Below are 20,893 nucleotides of genomic sequence, written 5' to 3'. Positions count from 1 at the left end.
GTTTGAAACATATTTAAAATATAATAGAAATCTGTTAAGATTACTATTTTATTTTACTATTATATTTAACTTACTCTACCTCGACATCATTGTCTGTTTTAGGAAGATACTATGATAAACAATTTAGAATTAGCATTTAAAAAAATATTTATCAAGGAATAACCCGCCAAGCCTTCTTTTTAAAGGCTTGTCTGCAGGTAGGACAGTAAGGATAGGGAAGGTAAATGTGAAAAATACATAAAAAACACCCAGAGCAATTGAAAATAAATCTTTATTTAATTTATATTGTAATCGGCGAGAATCGAACCAACGACGCCAGTTTCGCAGTCGAGCGTCAACTCAACTACACCACGGCGCCTGTCAAAGATCAACTGGATCGTAAGTTGAGCAGGCATAACGTTTTAAAGCAATTTTAATGGAGAGGAAAAAAATCAGTCAAGCAACACTATGGTCCTCATCGAAATTATAAAATCATTGACATTATTTTCGTTATTTTTGGAAATATAATATTATTTCTTAATTTTTACGTATATTAATCTATATGAATCCTATAATACCGCACATAACAGCTTTTCCCGAAGATCCGTCTATAGCGCTTTCTTCTGATCCTGCGCGACCCAAGTCGTCCTCATTCTCCGACAGGACGATGGAACGTCCCACGATGCCTCTAGGGCCAGTGAGGGAGATAAGGGTATCCAGGATTTTTATCCGAGCTACCCCATCATCGTTGGCTCTGACGTTTCCGAGGTCTCCAACGTGACGAATCGTGTCCCTTGGACCCCCATGCCGGTGCTGTAAAATAAAACTTTTTATTTAATTTATATATTAAAAAAAATCTTAACTAGTTATACAAAAAGGTATGTACAGTGAACCCCCTACAACGTTGATATAGGTACCCCTTTATCTTATGGTGGGGACTGTCTGGAGTCATTTCATCGTAACGTAACACGTTACGATGCGAGCATTGGTATAGACAGTAGGTACACGGCTGTCCAAATTTAAAACACAGTAAGGGACATTTTTTGTAATACATTTTTTTGCATTTTTGGACTAAGTAGAGTCTACGTAATCCATAAATGCAAAAAAAACCGTACTACAAAAAAAAATGTCCCTTACTGTGTTTTGAATTTGGACAGCCGTACAGTGTTTCGAGTGCTCCATCCGAAGTCGGATGCTCGCCGCGAATGTTACGTTTCGACGAAATGTGGAAGTCAGTCCCCACCTTTTGGGAATTTTATAAGGGGTTAATGTTTTTAATTGTATTTTTACATTTTAACTAGCGGAATTGACTGTAAGGAGTCATTAAAAATAAATTCAGTTTTTAAACATTAACTTACCTATAACGTCCACTGCGATAACACGGTACCTATCTCAGCGTTATAAGGGGGTTTACTGTATTTTAAAATTAGCCTAAGCACATTTTGAAAAAAGGAAAAGAATGGTCAGGTTGAACTGAGTCCACATGATGCTACGGGATAACAACTAGTCTCTAAATCATTTATAGAATTTGAAGAATATGAAAAAGTCCACGATCTTTTTTTTTGTCACATCATGCGTAGATAAATTTTTGTAGGCCGTAATTTACAAAACAAAACAAAACATGATTGATGTGTTTTTCATACAATCATGAGAAGATATGTACGTCAAAAATTTATATCTAACTACTTTTATCAGACAACAAATATAACGAATCGTAATTTTTTTTTATATTATAACCTTTTTTTTAAACTCATTGTAACTCTATTACGATTAGATCGAAACCCATAAATACTGTTTTTTCTTATTTTTGCTTTAGGTTTATTCAATTTTTCAAGCTTCCTTTATACGACCATTGTATAATAAGTTATGATTCATACTAAAGATGCTTATATATTTGCAAAAAATAATTTCACATGAATGAACACGTGAGTGTCATTTATTGATTAATACTACATTAATCTACAATAAATTACTCAATTAAATTATTCTGGATTTCAATCTCAATTTGTCTGTTAATAACACAGAAAATTTAATGATGTATTCCAATACTATAATGAGGTAATAATTAGTAGGTACCTAAGTGTTAAATAATAGGAGCTGTGCTTACTTGCTTACTGAGATAATTTAACGATATTACAAACACATCAAGACCTTAACGCCACTTCTCCGTTAGGTTGGCATAAAACGTTATAAGATCTTCAATACTACTTCGAAGTTTATTTATCTATAATATTTACAGTAATAAGTGACATCCTGGTTTATATAAAATATATTTGTAACCTGTTCTTCGTTTTTCGATTTATTTGCTGCTTAAAGCCATAAATCTAAATCATTATATATTTATCTGACAGAAAAACTAGTAAAATGAGTTTCTACTAGCTTTATTTTATTCTAGCTGTCCACCTAGATATCCAATCATTAAATGCTAATTAAACATCCGTATCACAATTTCACACGCCATGGAAAAGAGCACAGAGTTCGATGTGTCATCAATAAGTTTCATACTTCTACTTTAAGCAAAAGAAAACTTGTACCTTTAACGCTAACTATAGCGAGTCGTTGATTCATTTTTTTGAACCTACAGAAAAACTACATACAAGTAGAATATAAACTGCACAAAAAAATATACCACAAACTTATCATTTTATTTTAGTTTTAAATTATATACACTAATCATTTGAAATGTTTTAAAATAAAATACAACTCAAAGTCTGATGGCAATCGCCCTTCATCTTTTTTCAGAATTTAAAAAAAAAGTGTTATCAATTATTCGTCTCATAAATTATTATATGAAATTTGTTTAACTTTGATAAAATCAATGATCAAAAATGCTAAGGGAATCATTGTTAAACATTAGGAGAGAAAAATCTTCGTAGCACACTGAATTGTTTATGATTATGCGATATAAAGAATTTATATTGCATTCTTTGAGATTTTTTATCTTTTATTTGGTAATAATTTGAGAAACGAGTAAACCACGTTATCTTGTAAATTGGTACTGTAAAAATTCGGGTTATAAATAATATCGCTCTCAAAGTCCATTCACAACATTTTGAGTGTGTCCAAATACTTGTTCACAAATCTGGATTTCTCCGCCTAAGAGTAATTTTACATTTTTGACATCTCAACGTAGATGAAGAAGAAAATGGAAGTTTGGGTTCAAAGTGAATACTTAACTAGCCTATTACAGGCCGTAAGCACTGTAAATACCCAGACTTCCAATTTCTTCTTCATCTGTATTTAGATGACAAAAAGATTCAATATTTGTTTATTTGTACTGTACTGGAAATAGCAAATTTTAACAAATGGAAGATTATTTTACCAAATAAGGGTTAAAGTGGCGGCCTGTTGAGTCGCAGCCCTGGCGCATGTCCCCTTTCTGCGTGATGTGCAGTCCATGTGATCCCGGGTTGAGTCCCGTGACGTTTCCTTCTATCAGGACAGGTCCTCCGGGACCCCACTGGGAGAGAATCAGCTCCCCCCCTGTGCCCTCCGCATCTCCGCCTATCACGGCCAGAGCCCGCAAAGGTGGTCGGGAAGTTTCCTGAATGTGTAAAATACCATATATCATAAATTAAATGTTTGCTGAAATTTTATAATCGTACACAATATCATTTTGTGAAAAATCATGTAGTTTTTTTATGGAATACTTATTTTTTACAAAAATATTGATGATAAATAATCAAACTGAACTAAAAATAATAATAATCACATTATAATATTATTTTTTTAAATCGGAAGGTACAAGAATATAATAGAAAGAAAAAATACTACCGTTTTAGAATTTATTGTTTTCCGATTAAAAACTTAATAAGATTTTAAACCTTCTTCTTATTGGTACAAATAAAGACCTTCCAATTGATACCAATCATTGGTAAACATGAAAATCAGTTTCTGTAGTAAATCGTTATAAGGTAAGTGTCTATAATACTGACCTAGTTTTTGTCTTAAGCCGGTCCATATTTTTAAAATATTTATTTAATATTAAAACGGCTTGATAATTTTTTAAATTTATTTTTATTTTTTAATGGGATAGTTTTATCCTTACAAAGTTAAAAAAATAATAGTCAAAAGTCAAGTGCATATATTAAAATCCACGCAATAAACAGTTAAAGGCTTTGTATTCAATACTGACCTATTCGAAATGGATTATTTCATAATACTGACCGCTGTTGCCCCTATTACTGACTATGAGTGAAAAAGACAACTCAATTCATATTTTAATATATTTTACCATATGTAAACTGGAGTAAGATATAAGTATTTGTAATGGAAATAAATGTAAAAGTAAGTACTTATGTGACAATTTATTATTTATTAAAAAAAACATATTGGTTAAACAAAATGTATTGTTAATGTATTTTTTTAAGCTCACTATAAATAAGTAATTCTGGAATGGAATAATTTCCTCTAGCATTTAGTCACACCGGTTCTGGAATTGTTTTTATGATTCCTTCTGAAGTATACTATATAGTATCCTGTTTTTCTGGCACTTCCAGTTCAGGCATACCACGACCTTGATCAAAGCGGAACCATCCTTTTTGGGATTTATTACAATTCCTAAAAAATTCCCCTTCCTACTTTACAATACAGGACTCATTTTATTTTAGTTTTTACGAGGAAGATTTTTTGAAGACCCTTGGTGATTTTCAGTTTTTTTTTCTTCTTTTCTGCCACTTTATCTTCTGGCACACAGAGACTGCTTAACCTTTCCTGTCCAGAGTAAAAAAAAACAATCCGCGGGTTCCGAAGGGGGTACTGGCAATACCCCAAGTAAAATGCTAAAAATACAGGTTTTTCTCAAATTCGACTTATGTCAAAATGTTTATCATGCTATTGTTATTCTATTTTTTCCATTTAAATTTGAATTTTCTGCAATAAACAATAATTTTCAAAAAAACATAGTTGTGAAAAAGTTCTCTGCGGAAATGACATTCAATTCCGCCCAATGTTTAAGCATCACTGGACACTAGGCGCTTCGGCCGGAAACGATGCAAGCGAGAGGGGGTGAGGAGAGAAAGAGAGAGAGAGAAGCATACTACTCGGTACATACTAGCGGGTTTCTAATTTGTCGTATATTATGGTGAAAAAAAAAACAAAGAATGGTAAAAAAATCAGATAGCGAGAAACAATACAAAAATGACATTACGTTGTATGAACAGTTTGGACTTGGGTTTGGGAATATCTGTCCATCTGTAGCCTGATTTGGAAGTGAACAAATTTTCTTCATTTCTACTGTTGTCTACCATATGTACGGGCTTGACGCTGTTAGAGTCAGATTCATCAAGTTCTTGGATTATATAGTTATCAGAGTCGGCGTCGGAAGCATAATCTTTATTTTCTAACCCTAAATGGAATTCATCATCACTTATATACATACATCAGTGTCCGTATAGCTCAGAAGTTGCTCAATCATATCACCTGTCAATTATTTTCCACTCATTGTTAGGGTAAAGTAAATATTAAAATTATGACAATTTAATTAGTGTAAAAAGGTAGATATTTATAAAATAAATATGAAAATGCAATTGCACCAAGAAATTTCAGTAGATAATTTAAATTAATAATAATTCTTATTAGAAACGAAAAAAAACACTCTGTATTTGCCAAATAACGCTCGCGTATCGAGAACACGATTCACACGCGTGCAAATTTGGGGATCTACCGCCGATGGTTAAACTGTGGAGATAGATACAGCGCTAGTAAAGAAATTGATATCCCCTTCGGAACGGGACAGTTAAACGCTGTTAGAACATTTAAGATCGTGGGATTTGGAGGTTTACAAGGAGTAACCTCATTTGGGTGTGCAACATTAGAGCATGATTGTAGTGTGCCTGATATGTATATACATATATATATATACATATATATATATATATATATATATATATATATATATATATATATATATATATATATATATATATATATATATATATATATATATATATATATATATATATATATATATATATATATATATACGTATATATATATATATATATATATATATATATATATATATATATATATATATATATATATATATATATATATATATATATATATATATTTATATTTATATTCTACTAACCCTTATCCGCACCCGATGGTGCACTGTATCTGCACTGATGTTGTATTGACGCAGTGTTATCTCGATAGTTACTTACATGAAGGCAAGGTGATCCACTCATGCGAGTATAGTGGAATCAGTTTATGTTTGATAATAAACAAAGTTTTTTTTGTTGATATTATGTTAAAAAAGAAAAAATAAATTGTATTTTAACATAAGAAAAATCACAAAAAGATGGCTCAGAACGAAACTCCTTTTCTGAAATAGTATGTGTTTATAATACTGATCTAGATTCGTTTCTATTACTGACCGCTGAAACTATTTATTATAATTATAAAACCAAGCAAAAATATATAGGTCAGAATTAGGCCCCCATAATCCAAAAACTGTATGCTATCCAAAGCACGCAAGAAATTTACGTATTTAAGAATTTTCACAAATTTATGTAAACTTTAAAAATGCTCTCGTCTTACTCATTACTGACCTATAGGTCAGTAAAGGAAACTAATGAAATTTTGGGTGAATGTAATACTGACAACTTTTATTTTATAAATGTATTGTATTAATCATATGGTTATTTCACAAATACTTTGTTTTTTGTAAATTCAATACACTAAACTAACTAACACATATAAAATATTAGTAAATATCAATCATATAAAAATAATACACCTTTAAAATAAAACTTGAAAGATTAGGCTTGTCTGTTAAGGATTTTCCGTGTGCGCGCGCTACTTGCCAGATGTCCAAACTATAACTGATATTTCAAATATGAAAAATCAAAATATTGACTGTAAAACATTGTCATCACATAACACAAGCATGGCTGCAGTGTTGGTAATATTAAAAATTAGTAATAATTGAACCAGTGTCTTATTATCTGTTGTTTCTTTGAAATAGGTCAGCAATAGGGGCTAGGTCAGTTTTATAGACATACCTTATGTAATATAAGTATGTCATTTATTCGACTTTTTTTATATTTGAATACTTTTATCTTTATAAAGATTTTATTTACAAGGAATTGTAACGTCTTTAGACAATATTGTTATGGTATTGGAAGATGGTAGTAAGTAATTCTAAATTGTATTTTCCATCTTCAGTTTCAATTTTTTAATCTCTAAGACAGGTAAAACTTAAATATTGTACCATCTCAATAGATAAATTTCACCCATCTTTTTCAATATACTCGTATGTATGTTAAATCGAAAAATATCAATTTAGAAATAGAAATAAACCTTTAACCGTTTTCCATTGAAAATATACAGAATTAAAGATGACGGTTGAAGCAACAGGGTTAGAGTCCCAAAAATCAGAATTTAGACTACTATAACCCTTTTTCTATTGATACACTTTTTTAATTAAAATGTATTTAACAATTAAAAAGCTTAATTTTAAATTACCTAGCGACTGGCATATCACTATGAAAGCTTCGAGTATGCTAGACTGCATCAAAAAACTTTTTTTGCGTTGTTTTGTTTTTTTGTCTTGTATTACTTGTACTACTATTATTAATACACGCGTCGATAAAATAAAAGGATCTTAAGAACAGGTTGCATCTACTCGTAAACATGACTAGTCATAATGATGACACATTAAAAATCATAGTCATGAGTTCTTTGACTGAAATGATCAAAGTTACTTTTGGATATAATCATTTGGGATCACAGGTTACGTTTCTGGAAATTGCAAAAAAGGTATTAAAAAATAATTCCGTGCGTCTGATGTATTGATGAGTCATAATAACGATGAGTGTAGCGCTTTCCTTCCCTTTGATTATCTCGGTAATTATTTGTAAATAACACTTATCATTTCTGCGCTTCGGATACTTTTTATTTCATTTGCTCATTTATTTATTATATTGTCAAACTTGAGATTTGCTTAGAACTAAATAATACAATGAAAATATTATATAAATGTATGATATAAAAATTTGTTGACTTCAGTAAAAATACTTAAATTAAAATTATTTTTTATTAACTTGCCTTTAGTAATTTTGGCGATTAAACGAAAGTAAATTAAAAAAATACAAATTGAAAATACTCAATTGTTATGGTTTTTGTTTATTGATGAGTGGTAACGTTAGGTTAAGTCAAATTAGTATTATAAAATAATTAAAGCTATGTCTTATGTGTTACTCATATTTGTAGTTGTTTTTTCCATTACATTATAACATTAAAAAGGATAATACATTCTAAAAATTTTCTTAATTCAGTAATAATGGTTTTCATTCTTAATTAACATACAATCAACATACTTGTTTTATTCACTTGACTAAGAAATTAAAATATGAACATTTTTCCAAACAAATGCAAAACTGTTTTTTATGGTTCCTTATAAACTTTTATTATAATTTAATCAGTTATTCAGTTGTGAGTGCTTTGAAGTGTGTAAATATGAAAGCCAACTATAACGGAATTCCTTTCAATTGATTTGAACAAAACACATTTTTAGAATTTACATTTTTATCTTAGTTCAAATATTTTCTTAGTCAGGAGTAGGTAACTGTTCGTCTACTGTTTGGCTACAGTGCTGGAGGTTAAAACTAATATTTGGGATTCACTCGAATATATATTTATCATCGCCCTGGAATGGTAACTGAAGCGCAGGACTGATGGCGACCAAGAAAATATGACACCCTTTCCACCACTACACTCCTTTTCAACCACTGGATGAGGGATTAAAAGAAGGTACTTGAAACTTGGTGTGGATAGCTGGAATGATGTTGAGTATTATGAAAAATAAAGAAATCTAAACACCGTTTCGGAAATTATAAATTTATATCTATTTAAATAATACAATACTATTTTATACAATTTTAGTAGAACCATCATCTGTCTCAAAACGGGCTTATACTTATAACCCTTATCCGTACCCAATGGTGCATAGGGCACTGCATCGAATTGACACAGTGTTATATTGATCATTACTTACACGAAGGCAAGGTGATCACTCTTGCGCTTCATGAACCAGTCCAGGGTAATATTAAATAAATATTACAGTGTAAAATCACAAATATTTATTTTCACCCCCCCCCCTGGGAATCAAACCCGGGACCTCCAGCACGGTAGCTAAACACGCTGACCATTACACCACAGAGGCGGACAAAACGGGCTACTACCCTAATAAGTTTATTAACACAACGATACCATAATGATAAATTTACGATACATTTGTTATTAAAAAAGCTTAATTGTGAAACTAAATATGGTTTTATCCCCAACCGTATTTATAAATGACTGCACACGTTCATGTTCAAGGATGTTACAAGTAATGTCTTTGTAACACACAAATCCGAGTCAGACAAACACAACGATACCCCATTGATAAATTTGAGACGAACTGTTAATAAATAAACATAAATTGTAAAACTTAATTAAAATTAATAAATATGGTTTTATGCATAACCACGTTTTAAATTAATTTCTTCACATGTTCTTATTTCAAGTTTAAGGATATCCGATTACAAGTAATATCCTTGAATTTAATCGATATTTACTTTATAACTTTCCGTTAAGTAAATGAATGCCTCTTAAGTCAATATAATTCTCAGCCTTAACACACAATTTGCATTACCATTCCAACTATGCATTAAATTTATTAGTTGTCATTATTATTGTGCTATTCCATGTTTAATTACATGGTGTAGAAAAAGTTAACTACTGTACCAACACGATAAATTAAAACAAGATAACGGTTCCAATTACTCAAACAATTTAAAAGTTCTAAAATTGTAGTTATTGAAAATATCATTTTGGAAAGCATTAGGAATCTACGATCCCATCATCACCTGGTGCATAGGGCACCCCATCAGTTTGACGCGGTATTACCCTCGATCGTATATTTACATTACACGAGGGTAAGGTTATTAGTTCCACACTCCGGTTATTGGATCTAGCAGAAGAATATATTTGTTAGGGTACAGATCATGTAAGTGAAGGAGCTGAGGGAAAAGTATGATAGTAAATGTAATATAAAAAGACAATACGAGATGTAAGAGAAAATGGTAGGTACAAAAGTTTAACAGGTACGAATCCCTTAAGGAATGAGAAAAATCATTATTAAATTATTTATAAAATACACTTCCTATTTTATTTTAAAACCCAATAAGCAGAAGCATGTTTCTCTTTTATCAGTACATGCATTTTAAGTGATCTTTAAACTAAACTTCCGATACGAAATCCAAAGCTACCAACAAAATATATTACTCCTTATGATTACTTTTTGGAATACTAGATAAATATATAAAAATAATATACTGGATAAATTTATAAAAAGACACTTACTAATACTACGAGTAACAAATAATGTTTAAAAAAATATAGTTAAAGAACATATTAATCGAAAATTTGGGGCAGTAAGTACAGTTGAAGCGTAGTAAGATAGAAAAATAAAATAGTTACTATAAAAAATGCACCAACAAAGTAAAAAAGAAATTAAATTATACTGAACATAATCAAACATTTGGTATCTCAAGATATGCAAAAAATAATTTCAGAAAAACAGGAATAGGCAAACTTGAAAGGAATTTAAAACATAACCAGAATCTTAATATTTGAAAAAAAAATTATAAAAGACAACGGGGCAAAACAAAATTTTTGAAAATATCATTTTGGAAAGCATTAGGAATCTACGATCCCATCATCACCTGGTGCATAGGGCACCCCATCAGTTTGACGCGGTATTACCCTTGATCGTATTGAAGATTACACGAGGGTAAGGTTATTAGTTCTGCACTCCGGTTATTGGATCTAGCAGAATAATATATTTGTTAGGGTACAGATCATATAAGTCAAGGAGCCGAGGGAAAAGAATGATAGTAAATTTTATATAAAAAGACAATAGGAGATGTAAGAGAAAATGGTAGGTACAAAAGTTTAATAGGTACGAATCCCTTAAGGAATGAGAAAAATCATGATTAAATTATTTATAAAATACACTTCCTATTTTATTTTAAAACCCAATAAGCAGAAGCATGTTTCTCTTTTATCAGTACTTTTTTATTTATTTTGATTTGTATCTATGTATTCAGGTATCAATCAATTAAGTTACAAGTACCATGATACTCGTTTTAAGTGCTTGCAATTAATAAACCATAAAAGTAGAAGTAACTAGTAGTTGATTCTTTCGTTGAAACGAGTAATCGTTAGAAGCTAAAGTGAAAAATGAAAAAAGATAACGTGCTCGAATATGCTAACATATAATTAATTACATAAATAAAGACATTAATTAATGGATACAGTTTTTTCAAATATTTCATCAATTTCGAGTACTTATATTATAATTTTTTAAATGAAAATATGATACCCGAAATTCATTAAATAGCAGAATTATCACATTTTTTTCTAAAATGGTTTGATGTATAAATACAAAAACAAAAGGTTAAAATTCAAATTAACCGTAATGATTTTATGGGTTTTATTGAGTAAAATTTTAATAAAATTTTTATATAATTTTAATAAAATTTTAATATAATTTTTAGCCTTTTGAGTAAAATTTTATATTCATATGTTTTTCTTGTTATTGAATAATATACTTTTAATAACAATAATATATCAAATAAATACAAATTTACATAAGTACACAAATCTGGATCACCAACATTTTTCCTGAACAAATATGAGATATTCAAAAGGAGAGCAAATATTATTTTCGATATGCAATCAATGTTATTATAACAGCAAATATAAATTATACCTATAATGCCTTTATTTGAATGTATGTAAAATAATAGTACACTTAAAGCATTATGAAAATAAATAAAACCGTGCCATTGCGTAAATTTAGAGATTCAACGTAATACATACAAGTAAGTACACATAAAATGTCCGTATTTTACATAATTTTCAACTGTTTCATAAATTGCTCTAAACGCATTATACATTGTGTTGCAGAGTTATGATTTACAGTGACAAATACTCGCGGAAAAAAAAAACATCTCACGAGGCATTCCATGGAACGACAAAGAACTTATTTATGGCGTATCGTAAAATGGTTTTAAAAAATGTTTAGATCGTGTAAAATTCCCGGCCATCAACCCTGCGAAGTGGATATTGATTACGTAATGATCGCAACGCAAAATTAAGTTTTTTTTTCATGGAAATCGTGAGGGAAAATGAATAAGATAGAACACACGTTAATATTATTGCTGATATGATCACTGGATAGCACAATAATTCGACCTGCCGCACTCGGAGGTCACATGTTCGTGTGTTGCCTTGGCCTTCACAAGGATAATCAATACTTCCAGGTTCAGACAATGATTTGATGATCTGTAATAATGCAAAAAATATATTCTGGGCGTAAAGAATGTATATCCCTTTTTTGTAGACGTGAAGAAGAAACATATCATAATAATATTTACCAACATCATATTGAGAGAAAAAATTCTACTATTCTTATTAAGTTTTTATTTCTATAGTGGTTTCATCTCGATCATATAGAGTGTAAAAATATCAAAGGGAAATATTTATTTTTTTCATTGATTTTTTAATTTTTATTCAGCTTGTGTCCTTCTGCGTTGTCTTTCATATCTATTATTTAAAAAGTAATTCATAAGAAAAGTTAAAAAAAGTGTACTTTTAAATAAATATTGAATATGCAATTTAATAAGTCTATTAAAATTAAATATAAATATAAAGAATCACGTACCATAATACTAGACTTAAATTATTTATTACAATATTTTAATAAATTTCTTAGATTTGAAATTAGTTGTGATTCTTGCCGACGTTTCAGATAACATTACTGCGTCTACTATCAGGGCTGATGTTAGACAATGCAATCTAATTAAAAACGTTTACAATAAGTACTAACACACACAGTGGACATATATGTGGAATAATAACCCAAATAATTAACTGATCTGTAAATTAAGTAAAATTATGTTTTATTTTGGAATAAGTTTGCACGTAAAATGATTGAATTAAAGAATGTTAAAATATGAAATTATTTTGGTCTAAATTATCAATTTAATGAATATTTTTGTTTTATTTATGTTGCATCTTACACGTTGCAGTTTGCATTATTTAATCCAAATTTATTTTATTTCAAAGGTTTAATTAATTAAATAAATAAAACTTTCTTTATTTTGAAATTGATCACACTTTTTGCCACATCAAAGTGATGATTTCAGGATCTCTAATCTTATGATGAATTCATCAATTAATAATAAAAACCACGAATCCGCATTGAAGTAACATGTGCTTACTATAACCGGATTTCTAAAGAACATAAAAGCTTACCGATGTTACAATATCGCTTTGAAATTGAAATATTTTATAAGTAAAGCATGTATATACTCGTATGTACCATAAAGCAAAGTACTGAAAATCTTTTTTTTTTAAATATTTTTACAAATTCCCTATTCCATTTGCCTGTGCTAAGTGGTGCTGCTAATCGTTAATTTATACGATGGAGGATTGTTCACTGTCAGTATTGAATATTAGGAACGTATGTCAAGGCATTTTTTAAAAAAGCATACGTTCAAAATGCACCCAGTGCCACAATGGCTAATTTAGGGTTAGAACCTAAAAAATAGATTGCATTGTAGTAAACCAGACTAGTAGCTTAAAGAGTTATAAAACATGCATTTTAAGTGATCTTTAAACTAAACTTCCGATACGAAATCCAAAGCTACCAACAAAATATATTACTCCTTATGATTACTTTTTGGAATACTAGATAAATATATAAAAATAATATACTGGATAAATTTATAAAAAGACACTTACTAATACTACGAGTAACAAAAAATGTTTAAAAAAATATAGTTAAAGAACATATTAATCGAAAATTTGGGGCAGTAAGTACAGTTGAAGAGTAGTAAGATAGAAAAATAAAATAGTTAATATAAAAAATGCACCAACAAAGTAAAAAAGAAATTAAATTATACTGAACATAATCAAACATTTGGTATCTCAAGATATGCAAAAAATAATTTCAGAAAAATAGGAATAGGCAAACTTAAAAGGAATTTAAAACATAACCAGAATCTTAATATTTGAAAAAAAAATTATAAAAGACAACGGGGCAAAACAAAATTTTTGAACCAAAAAAATATGACTTTAGCCAACAAAAATAATATATTTATAACATTATTATAAAGCGTTTTAACAAAATAATTTTGATATATCAATGACTCCTTTACTGGAAATTTCGTATTTTACCTGAGATGATATTTATTTTAAACTGGCTAAGCCAGGTTTTAAAAAAAACAGGATAATAAAAATATGCAATAAATGTGCATTAAAATAGGTACCTGTTTATTTTTAAATACTCCTATAGGATAGTAAAAATATACTTACGTAAACGAAAGGTTCCATGTAAACTTCATATAAATTGCTTTGAAATTCCGGGATTGGGGGTAAATTCCTGATGATCAAATTTCTTCCAAATCCGGGAACATCGGCAAACGGCTTTCCCCGAACAATTCCGCTTACTGAGACCGCGCAGACAACAAACGCAAGTCTCACAACTGACTCGAAAGACATTTTAAATAAATTTTTAAAAACTTATAAACAGGATATACACAATATTTCGAACAAATTTATTTATCCTCGGAGCGTCTTTATTTCTTACAAAACGTCCTCCCTTACTGAGGTAAGATTGAAGACTGATGAAATCTTATCGTTTAACTCTCCACTTTGGTTTTGGGTCGAAAAGCTCCAAGTTGCAAAGTAGATAAATCCTTGGTATAATCGCGAGAGTCGTCTAGTATTCTTCATTCTCAATAAATACGCAGTATCACAATGGAAAACATGGTTTTGTATGGTTGAATCACAAGATCGTGATTTTTAATCCCAGCTCACCAACTTTATGGCGAATTTATGGCAAAAAATCATGGAAATATTTGTTTTGGTCTAATGATTTACTCCTCGCAGTCTCGTTCATTTGATATTTACTGGGTAATAATTATCATTTAATTGGCGTATCTGGTATTGTGTTTGTATTTTATCATGTCGCCATTTTTTTCTTCAAAAAAGGCAAATATTTAATGAATTATACACCTTTTTTTAGATATATACCCACAAGTAGGCTGAACTTGAAATTTGTACTTATTTTTGAGATTGGTTTAATATAATATATCACTTAGATTTTTAAAACGTTTTGTATTCTCACTCGTAATATATGAACAGCTTTTCGAAATTTGATTAATATAGATATCATATTATTTTTTGACATCTCATCAAAGATGAAGAAGAATATGGAAGCCTGGGCATTTACGGGGCTGACGACCTATTTACTAGGCTGGTTTAAGTGATCACTTAACACACGTGAAACATTTTGTAAAGTGATCACTTAAACCAGCCTATGACGGTCTTCAGCCCCGTAAATGCCTAGACTTCCATATTCTTCTTCATCTTTGATGAGATGTCAAAAAATAATATGAAAATAACTCCTATAATTGGAGAATCCAGATTTTGTGAACAAGTATTTGGACACACTCAAAATGTTGTAAATATATATATATCAATTATGAGTAAAATGGTAATAAAACACCATATATATATATATATATATATATATATATATATATATATATAGACAATGATATGTCATAATTCCTTTTAATGCGCAGTGAAAAAGCATATATTATTTAAGTATATATATATATGTATATATATATATATATATATATATATATATATATATATATATATATATATATATATATATATATATATATATATATATATATATATATATATATTGGGTGTATTTTGTGATCTGCTAAGTCCGGTGACTTTTTAGTAGGATCTCAGATTTCGATTTGTGACTTTGTCTTAGTATTTATTTTTGTCATTGATTATTGAACTGCGATAATAGGATAAATGAAGTTTATATGTGCATGTCTGTAGGAAGTATTTTAAGTAAGGAAAATCACTTATTGGCTAAGTTTATCTCTCACGGAAAGCTGTCATGCAGACGTGTGTTTTGTCGCCAATACTGCAGTCTCAGATAAACCAAGGTTGTGAGTTGTGCCCAATAATTCTCCATGTGTGAACATGGAACTGTTAATCTTAGACAATATTGCGGAAACATAGATTGCTTAATTTCTCCTACACGTATGTACATGTATGTAAAGGTTCTTTTAATTAAAAGGCTGCTATTTTTTTAAGAAAAAAATACCTTTACGTAATTATTTACGCTTTCTTTTAGTATGCGTATCTTATCTGTACCTACTTCGCATTTTCTTTATATTGTTCAAATTATATCATAAATCTTTTGTTATTAATATCAATTGTTAAAATATTATAACGATTGTCATATCATAACATATTATGTTCCACATTTCGGTGTATACATATTTAAATGTTTCCATGGAAGTGATTCTTCTTATAACTCCTATAAGCACCCAATGGTACATAGGGCACTGCATCCTAACGAACCATTTTTATCTTGATCGTTTATTATACGAAGGCAAGGTGATCCGTCCCGCTTGTACTAGTCCAAGGTGATATTAATAAATATAAGAGTGAAAATGACCCCCCGAGAAATAGAACTAGGGACTTCCAGGACGGTAGCCAAATGCGCTTACCACTCTACAAAGGCGGATAATATGTAAGTATAAGTGCTTCATTGCACAAAAATGTATCCACACAATCATACGTTTTCATTCAACTAACTCCAATTTCGAGTTTCAATTGCAACAAAATATTTCATAATTACGATTGTCCTATAAAACTTACTATAAATTCTCGAGACTTATTTATTTATAAATTTTATTTTAAAAATAATAAAGGTAACTCCGTAAAACACGTTATTTTTTAGTGATATAATTCTTCAAATAATTATTAATCTTCATTAATTGATTCGGCATTCACTTTGTGGTAAAATCTACCCATTTTTAATCAATGTTTTACTCAGTAAATTACCACTATTTCTTAAAATCTACTGTGACACGTGTTTCGATGCATTCCGCATCATTTTCAAACAACGTTTTTGAAAATGATGCGGAATGGATCGAAACACGTGTCACAGTAGATTTTAAGAAATAGTGGTATTTACTAAGTGAAACATTCTTCAAATATAAATTAAGAATGGAATTAAGAACTAAGCGGGTCATAATTTATATGAGATACATATAAACTACTTTGAACTAAAAAAAATAATAAAATTAAGGCAAGGTTAAATTAAATAAGTACCTGAGAATTCGTACAGAATACAAATTAATTTGTAAGTTAAATTTGTATTTCTATTGTAATGCCATTATCAATGTTTATTATTGGTTTTATTGCGTTTGTTGAATTTGTGATGAGAAAACGTGATCTAACCCGAAAACTGTTAATTTAAACCCAATAAACTGAAAATAAAAATTAAAGGAATAAAATATCCACCACTTCGTAAAATCGTATTATCTGAATTCCATCTGCAGTTACAGTTACGGCGATTTATGATTATATTGAGCTCAATATAAAATGAAAGAATTTTAAAATAACCAAATAATCTCCTAATCTGAATACATGTCTGTCTAAAAGAGTTTTAACATCTGAACGCACCCCAGACGATGCATAGATAATTATGTACATTTTTACAAAAATCGCTAATTTGTAGTCGATAAACGTAAAAAAGATTTAACAAACAGATAGACAGAATACAAATAAATTGCGGGATCCCCAAAAATAACTTGTTTTAGAATATTGTTTCTCAGTATTCTTAAAAAATCAAGCATTGATTGAATATTCTCATTTTTGTTACATTGGCTTCAGAGAAAAGGCATTGAACTGAATTATTTATTTATTTATTTTCTTTATTATAAATTTCTCTTTACATATTTCATGTATTCATAAAAATACTTATATCTTTATTTTAAACAATATGGTTCAACATTGTGATGTCAAATTCTTCCTAGAATATTTGAGGAGAGTTATTTTGGATTGTTTATTATTAAATATTACTATGTTTTAGTAAAAAAATTACTTAATAATCTCTCATGTAGCGTAAAAATGCATCTTTATTAGGAGGATGTTTGTTATACAGCCGACAATCACTAAAAGGCATGAAAACACGATTAAAATTACGTCAACATTTCAAAATGTTGTAAATAAATTATCTGGTCAAACTATAAGCTTAAATAATAAAAGTAAAAATGGTATTTTCTGGCGTTTCTCATGTGTGTGATTATAATCCAGGATTCGGACCTCACATACTAATATAAGAGTTTCTGCTTAATAAAAGAGCTTCTTTACATCTCACCAATAGATGTCTCTAGTGAAGTTCTAGTGATTCAAGAATAAGGTTTCTAAATTGGTTCATATATATAGAACTTCCAAGAATGTGAGTAGTGTGGTTGTCAATAATGGGTAGAATTGGTGAATGTTACACGTGTGTAAAGTGATCACTTAAACCAGCCGATGACGGTCGTCAGCCCCGTAAATGCCCAGACTTCCATATTCTTCTTCATCTTTGATGAGATGTCAAAAAATTATATAAAATTACGTCATTTAAAGTAATTGAATATCGTAAAACAAATACTATTTTTTAAAAGTTATTAGTTTTTATTACAAACAAAAAATTACAATAATAAAATTTTGTCATAAAAAATGTTTTTTTGCAATGTGATTTTAAACAAACTTTTTAATGTAAAATCACAATGTTATTATTATTATTTTTTATATACTGACAATGTTGAAAGTTTAATTTTGCTTCCAGACTTTTAAGAAAGAAAGAAAATTAAACTCATCAAAAAGTTATTGCATTGTTTTTTACCGTATAAAACTAAAGTTATAATATTTTTTACAAATGGTAAATTTAGTTATGTGCACTATAGTTAACGCGTTAAATTTTCCAGAAGGGGTGTGTACCTACATAAAACGAGTAAACCTAGGGATCCAATTATACATATGTTAAAATGTTTAAATTCTTGAGATTTAGATCATTTCTTAGTTTCATCGCTAACTACATAACAAGTCACAAATTGATTTCAGCTTTTCGATACACGACCTTCATTTTATCCTAAAATCCCATTCTTAGAGGAATTCTAAACATGGAATTATTTACCTGGTATGACGGGTATCCAAATTACAGGGTAGTGTGCGAAAATAAAGGATCAATGGCTAATAAATTAAACCTAAGATATAATTAAATAAAGACGATAGATCCGTATTGATATTTTAAACAACTTAGTAACTTCTTACTGCATCCAGTTTTTGTTTTTACGTAAAAAAAAACAAATTGCATCCAACGATTTGTTTTTTATTTATTGATTACTTGAAATGATTATATTTTATATTTCACCTGTTATTAGGGTCCAAGAATTCAGAACATTAACTTTGTTTAATAATATTTAATGGCAAACAGTTTATTGCCTTCATACAAATAAAAGTATAGTCCCCATCACCCGCGGATTCGTTTGGCGTGATGTAAGTGGTACTATTAATAATAGACATTCTATCGATATATAGGTATATTAAGATCAACCTGCAAAGCCTCTATTTTTTAGGCTTAAGTATATGCATATGGAAGAAAGGATGGGGATGGAATGTATAAAGTATTTATCACAAATCACAATACCCAGATCAAATAATAACAAAATTGACTTTTATGGTTCGTTATTACGAGTTCGGATCGAGTAGCAGACCCCCAGGAAGACCACCTAAACGTAGGAGAGATAGCTGGTCTTCCACCTCCCAGGAGCGGACCGGAGAATGCAGAACATATTCCTATATAAAGAAGTAGAATAAAAAGAAGACGTTTATAGCTGGAATTAAACCTGCGGTTCTTGATCACAGCACTATGTGTCTCACATTTCTAAATTGGTACCAATTTTTTTGTTTATTAGTGAAATTCTTTAAAATGGTGATAACTTTCAGGTAATTGCAGTGTGTTTTATGCAAAAATGATGTAATATTGTTAATATTTGAGCATATTCGTTTGTTGTTTAGGATCATGTTAGTTATTGATTTGATAGTTTATTTGTTATCAATAGAAAATGAAGTTCACTCATCTTCATAACTGACAAGCATTTCCCGATCATTTACTTATTATCAGTAAGTACAGGAAAGACTTAATCATTATTCACAAATTAAAATCTACCATCGACTTCGTTTGAACGAGCACTAAGATTTTATATTAGATAATAATTATAATAAGTATTCATGACACTCTTAACAGAAGATTCATAGCACGTACCATCATACAAAACAATTAAATTTGTATTTTTAGAAGAAAAAGAGAGCCTACTAGCTTTTGTTTCCGTATTGAAATGTAGTTATGTGAACTTTGGGCGACGTTTTAGTGACAAAATAGTTATTTTGTCTAAACAAATCAGAGTTGTAATTGCAGTAAACAGATAACATGTTAACTACATGGTGTAGAAAACTGTAAATTTATACCTTGACTTTTATGGAAGTTAAGATTACATTTTTTTTATGAACATTTGATTTTTACCGAGTATAGTAAAGTTAATGATATCTATACTACTGAGTAAAAACTTTATATTCCATATGTAAGTCATACTCTGGAATTTAGTATTGACATATTTTAATGAAAAACAGTATATACCTTCTATCAAGTCTTAAAACACCATCATATACGTACTCTCTAAAGAATATCAGAAAAAATCTTTAAAAATACTTGTTTATAAAAATATAAATCTTATGCACAAAATGATTTTATTACGAACTTTAGTAGTAAACCAAAGAGAAAAAAAATCGGTAAAGTACGCGTAGAACAATTAAAAGTAACGGAGATTACTATTACTTACGCCCTAAGCTTATACTCGTATTTAGTCATACAGAGAAAATTATTTAAAGAAAATTCTTAGAAGAAATCTTCTAAGACAATTTATGCCAGTCTAAAGGCCAATTTTATAGCACTACTTTCTTGAAGAATCTCCTTAAT

At 29.4% G+C, this 20,893-nt stretch overlaps 1 protein-coding gene across 1 annotated transcript; it reads right to left on the bottom strand.

Moving 5' to 3' along the window:
• Nucleotides 1–253: 253 nt before the first annotated feature.
• Nucleotides 254–14,665, bottom strand: LOC148306543 (superoxide dismutase [Cu-Zn]-like). Its single transcript, XM_088264832.1, has 3 exons — nt 14,356–14,665; nt 3,302–3,523; nt 254–792 (listed from the first exon to the last, which is right to left on the bottom strand). Exons 1-3 carry the CDS (start codon nt 14,539–14,541, stop codon nt 538–540), a joined length of 663 nt encoding a protein of 220 aa, XP_088120958.1. The 5' UTR covers nt 14,542–14,665; the 3' UTR covers nt 254–537.
• Between the last annotated feature and the right edge of the window lie 6,228 nt (nt 14,666–20,893).

The sequence above is a fragment of the Brachycentrus maculatus genome, unplaced genomic scaffold (genome assembly GCF_059751285.1).
Source record: "Brachycentrus maculatus isolate JH-2025_06_01 unplaced genomic scaffold, ASM5975128v1 h1tg000238l, whole genome shotgun sequence".
NCBI lineage: Eukaryota > Metazoa > Arthropoda > Insecta > Trichoptera > Brachycentridae > Brachycentrus > Brachycentrus maculatus.
Note: the sequence above shows the minus strand (reverse complement) of the source record. Positions and strands in the feature narration are given on the sequence as shown.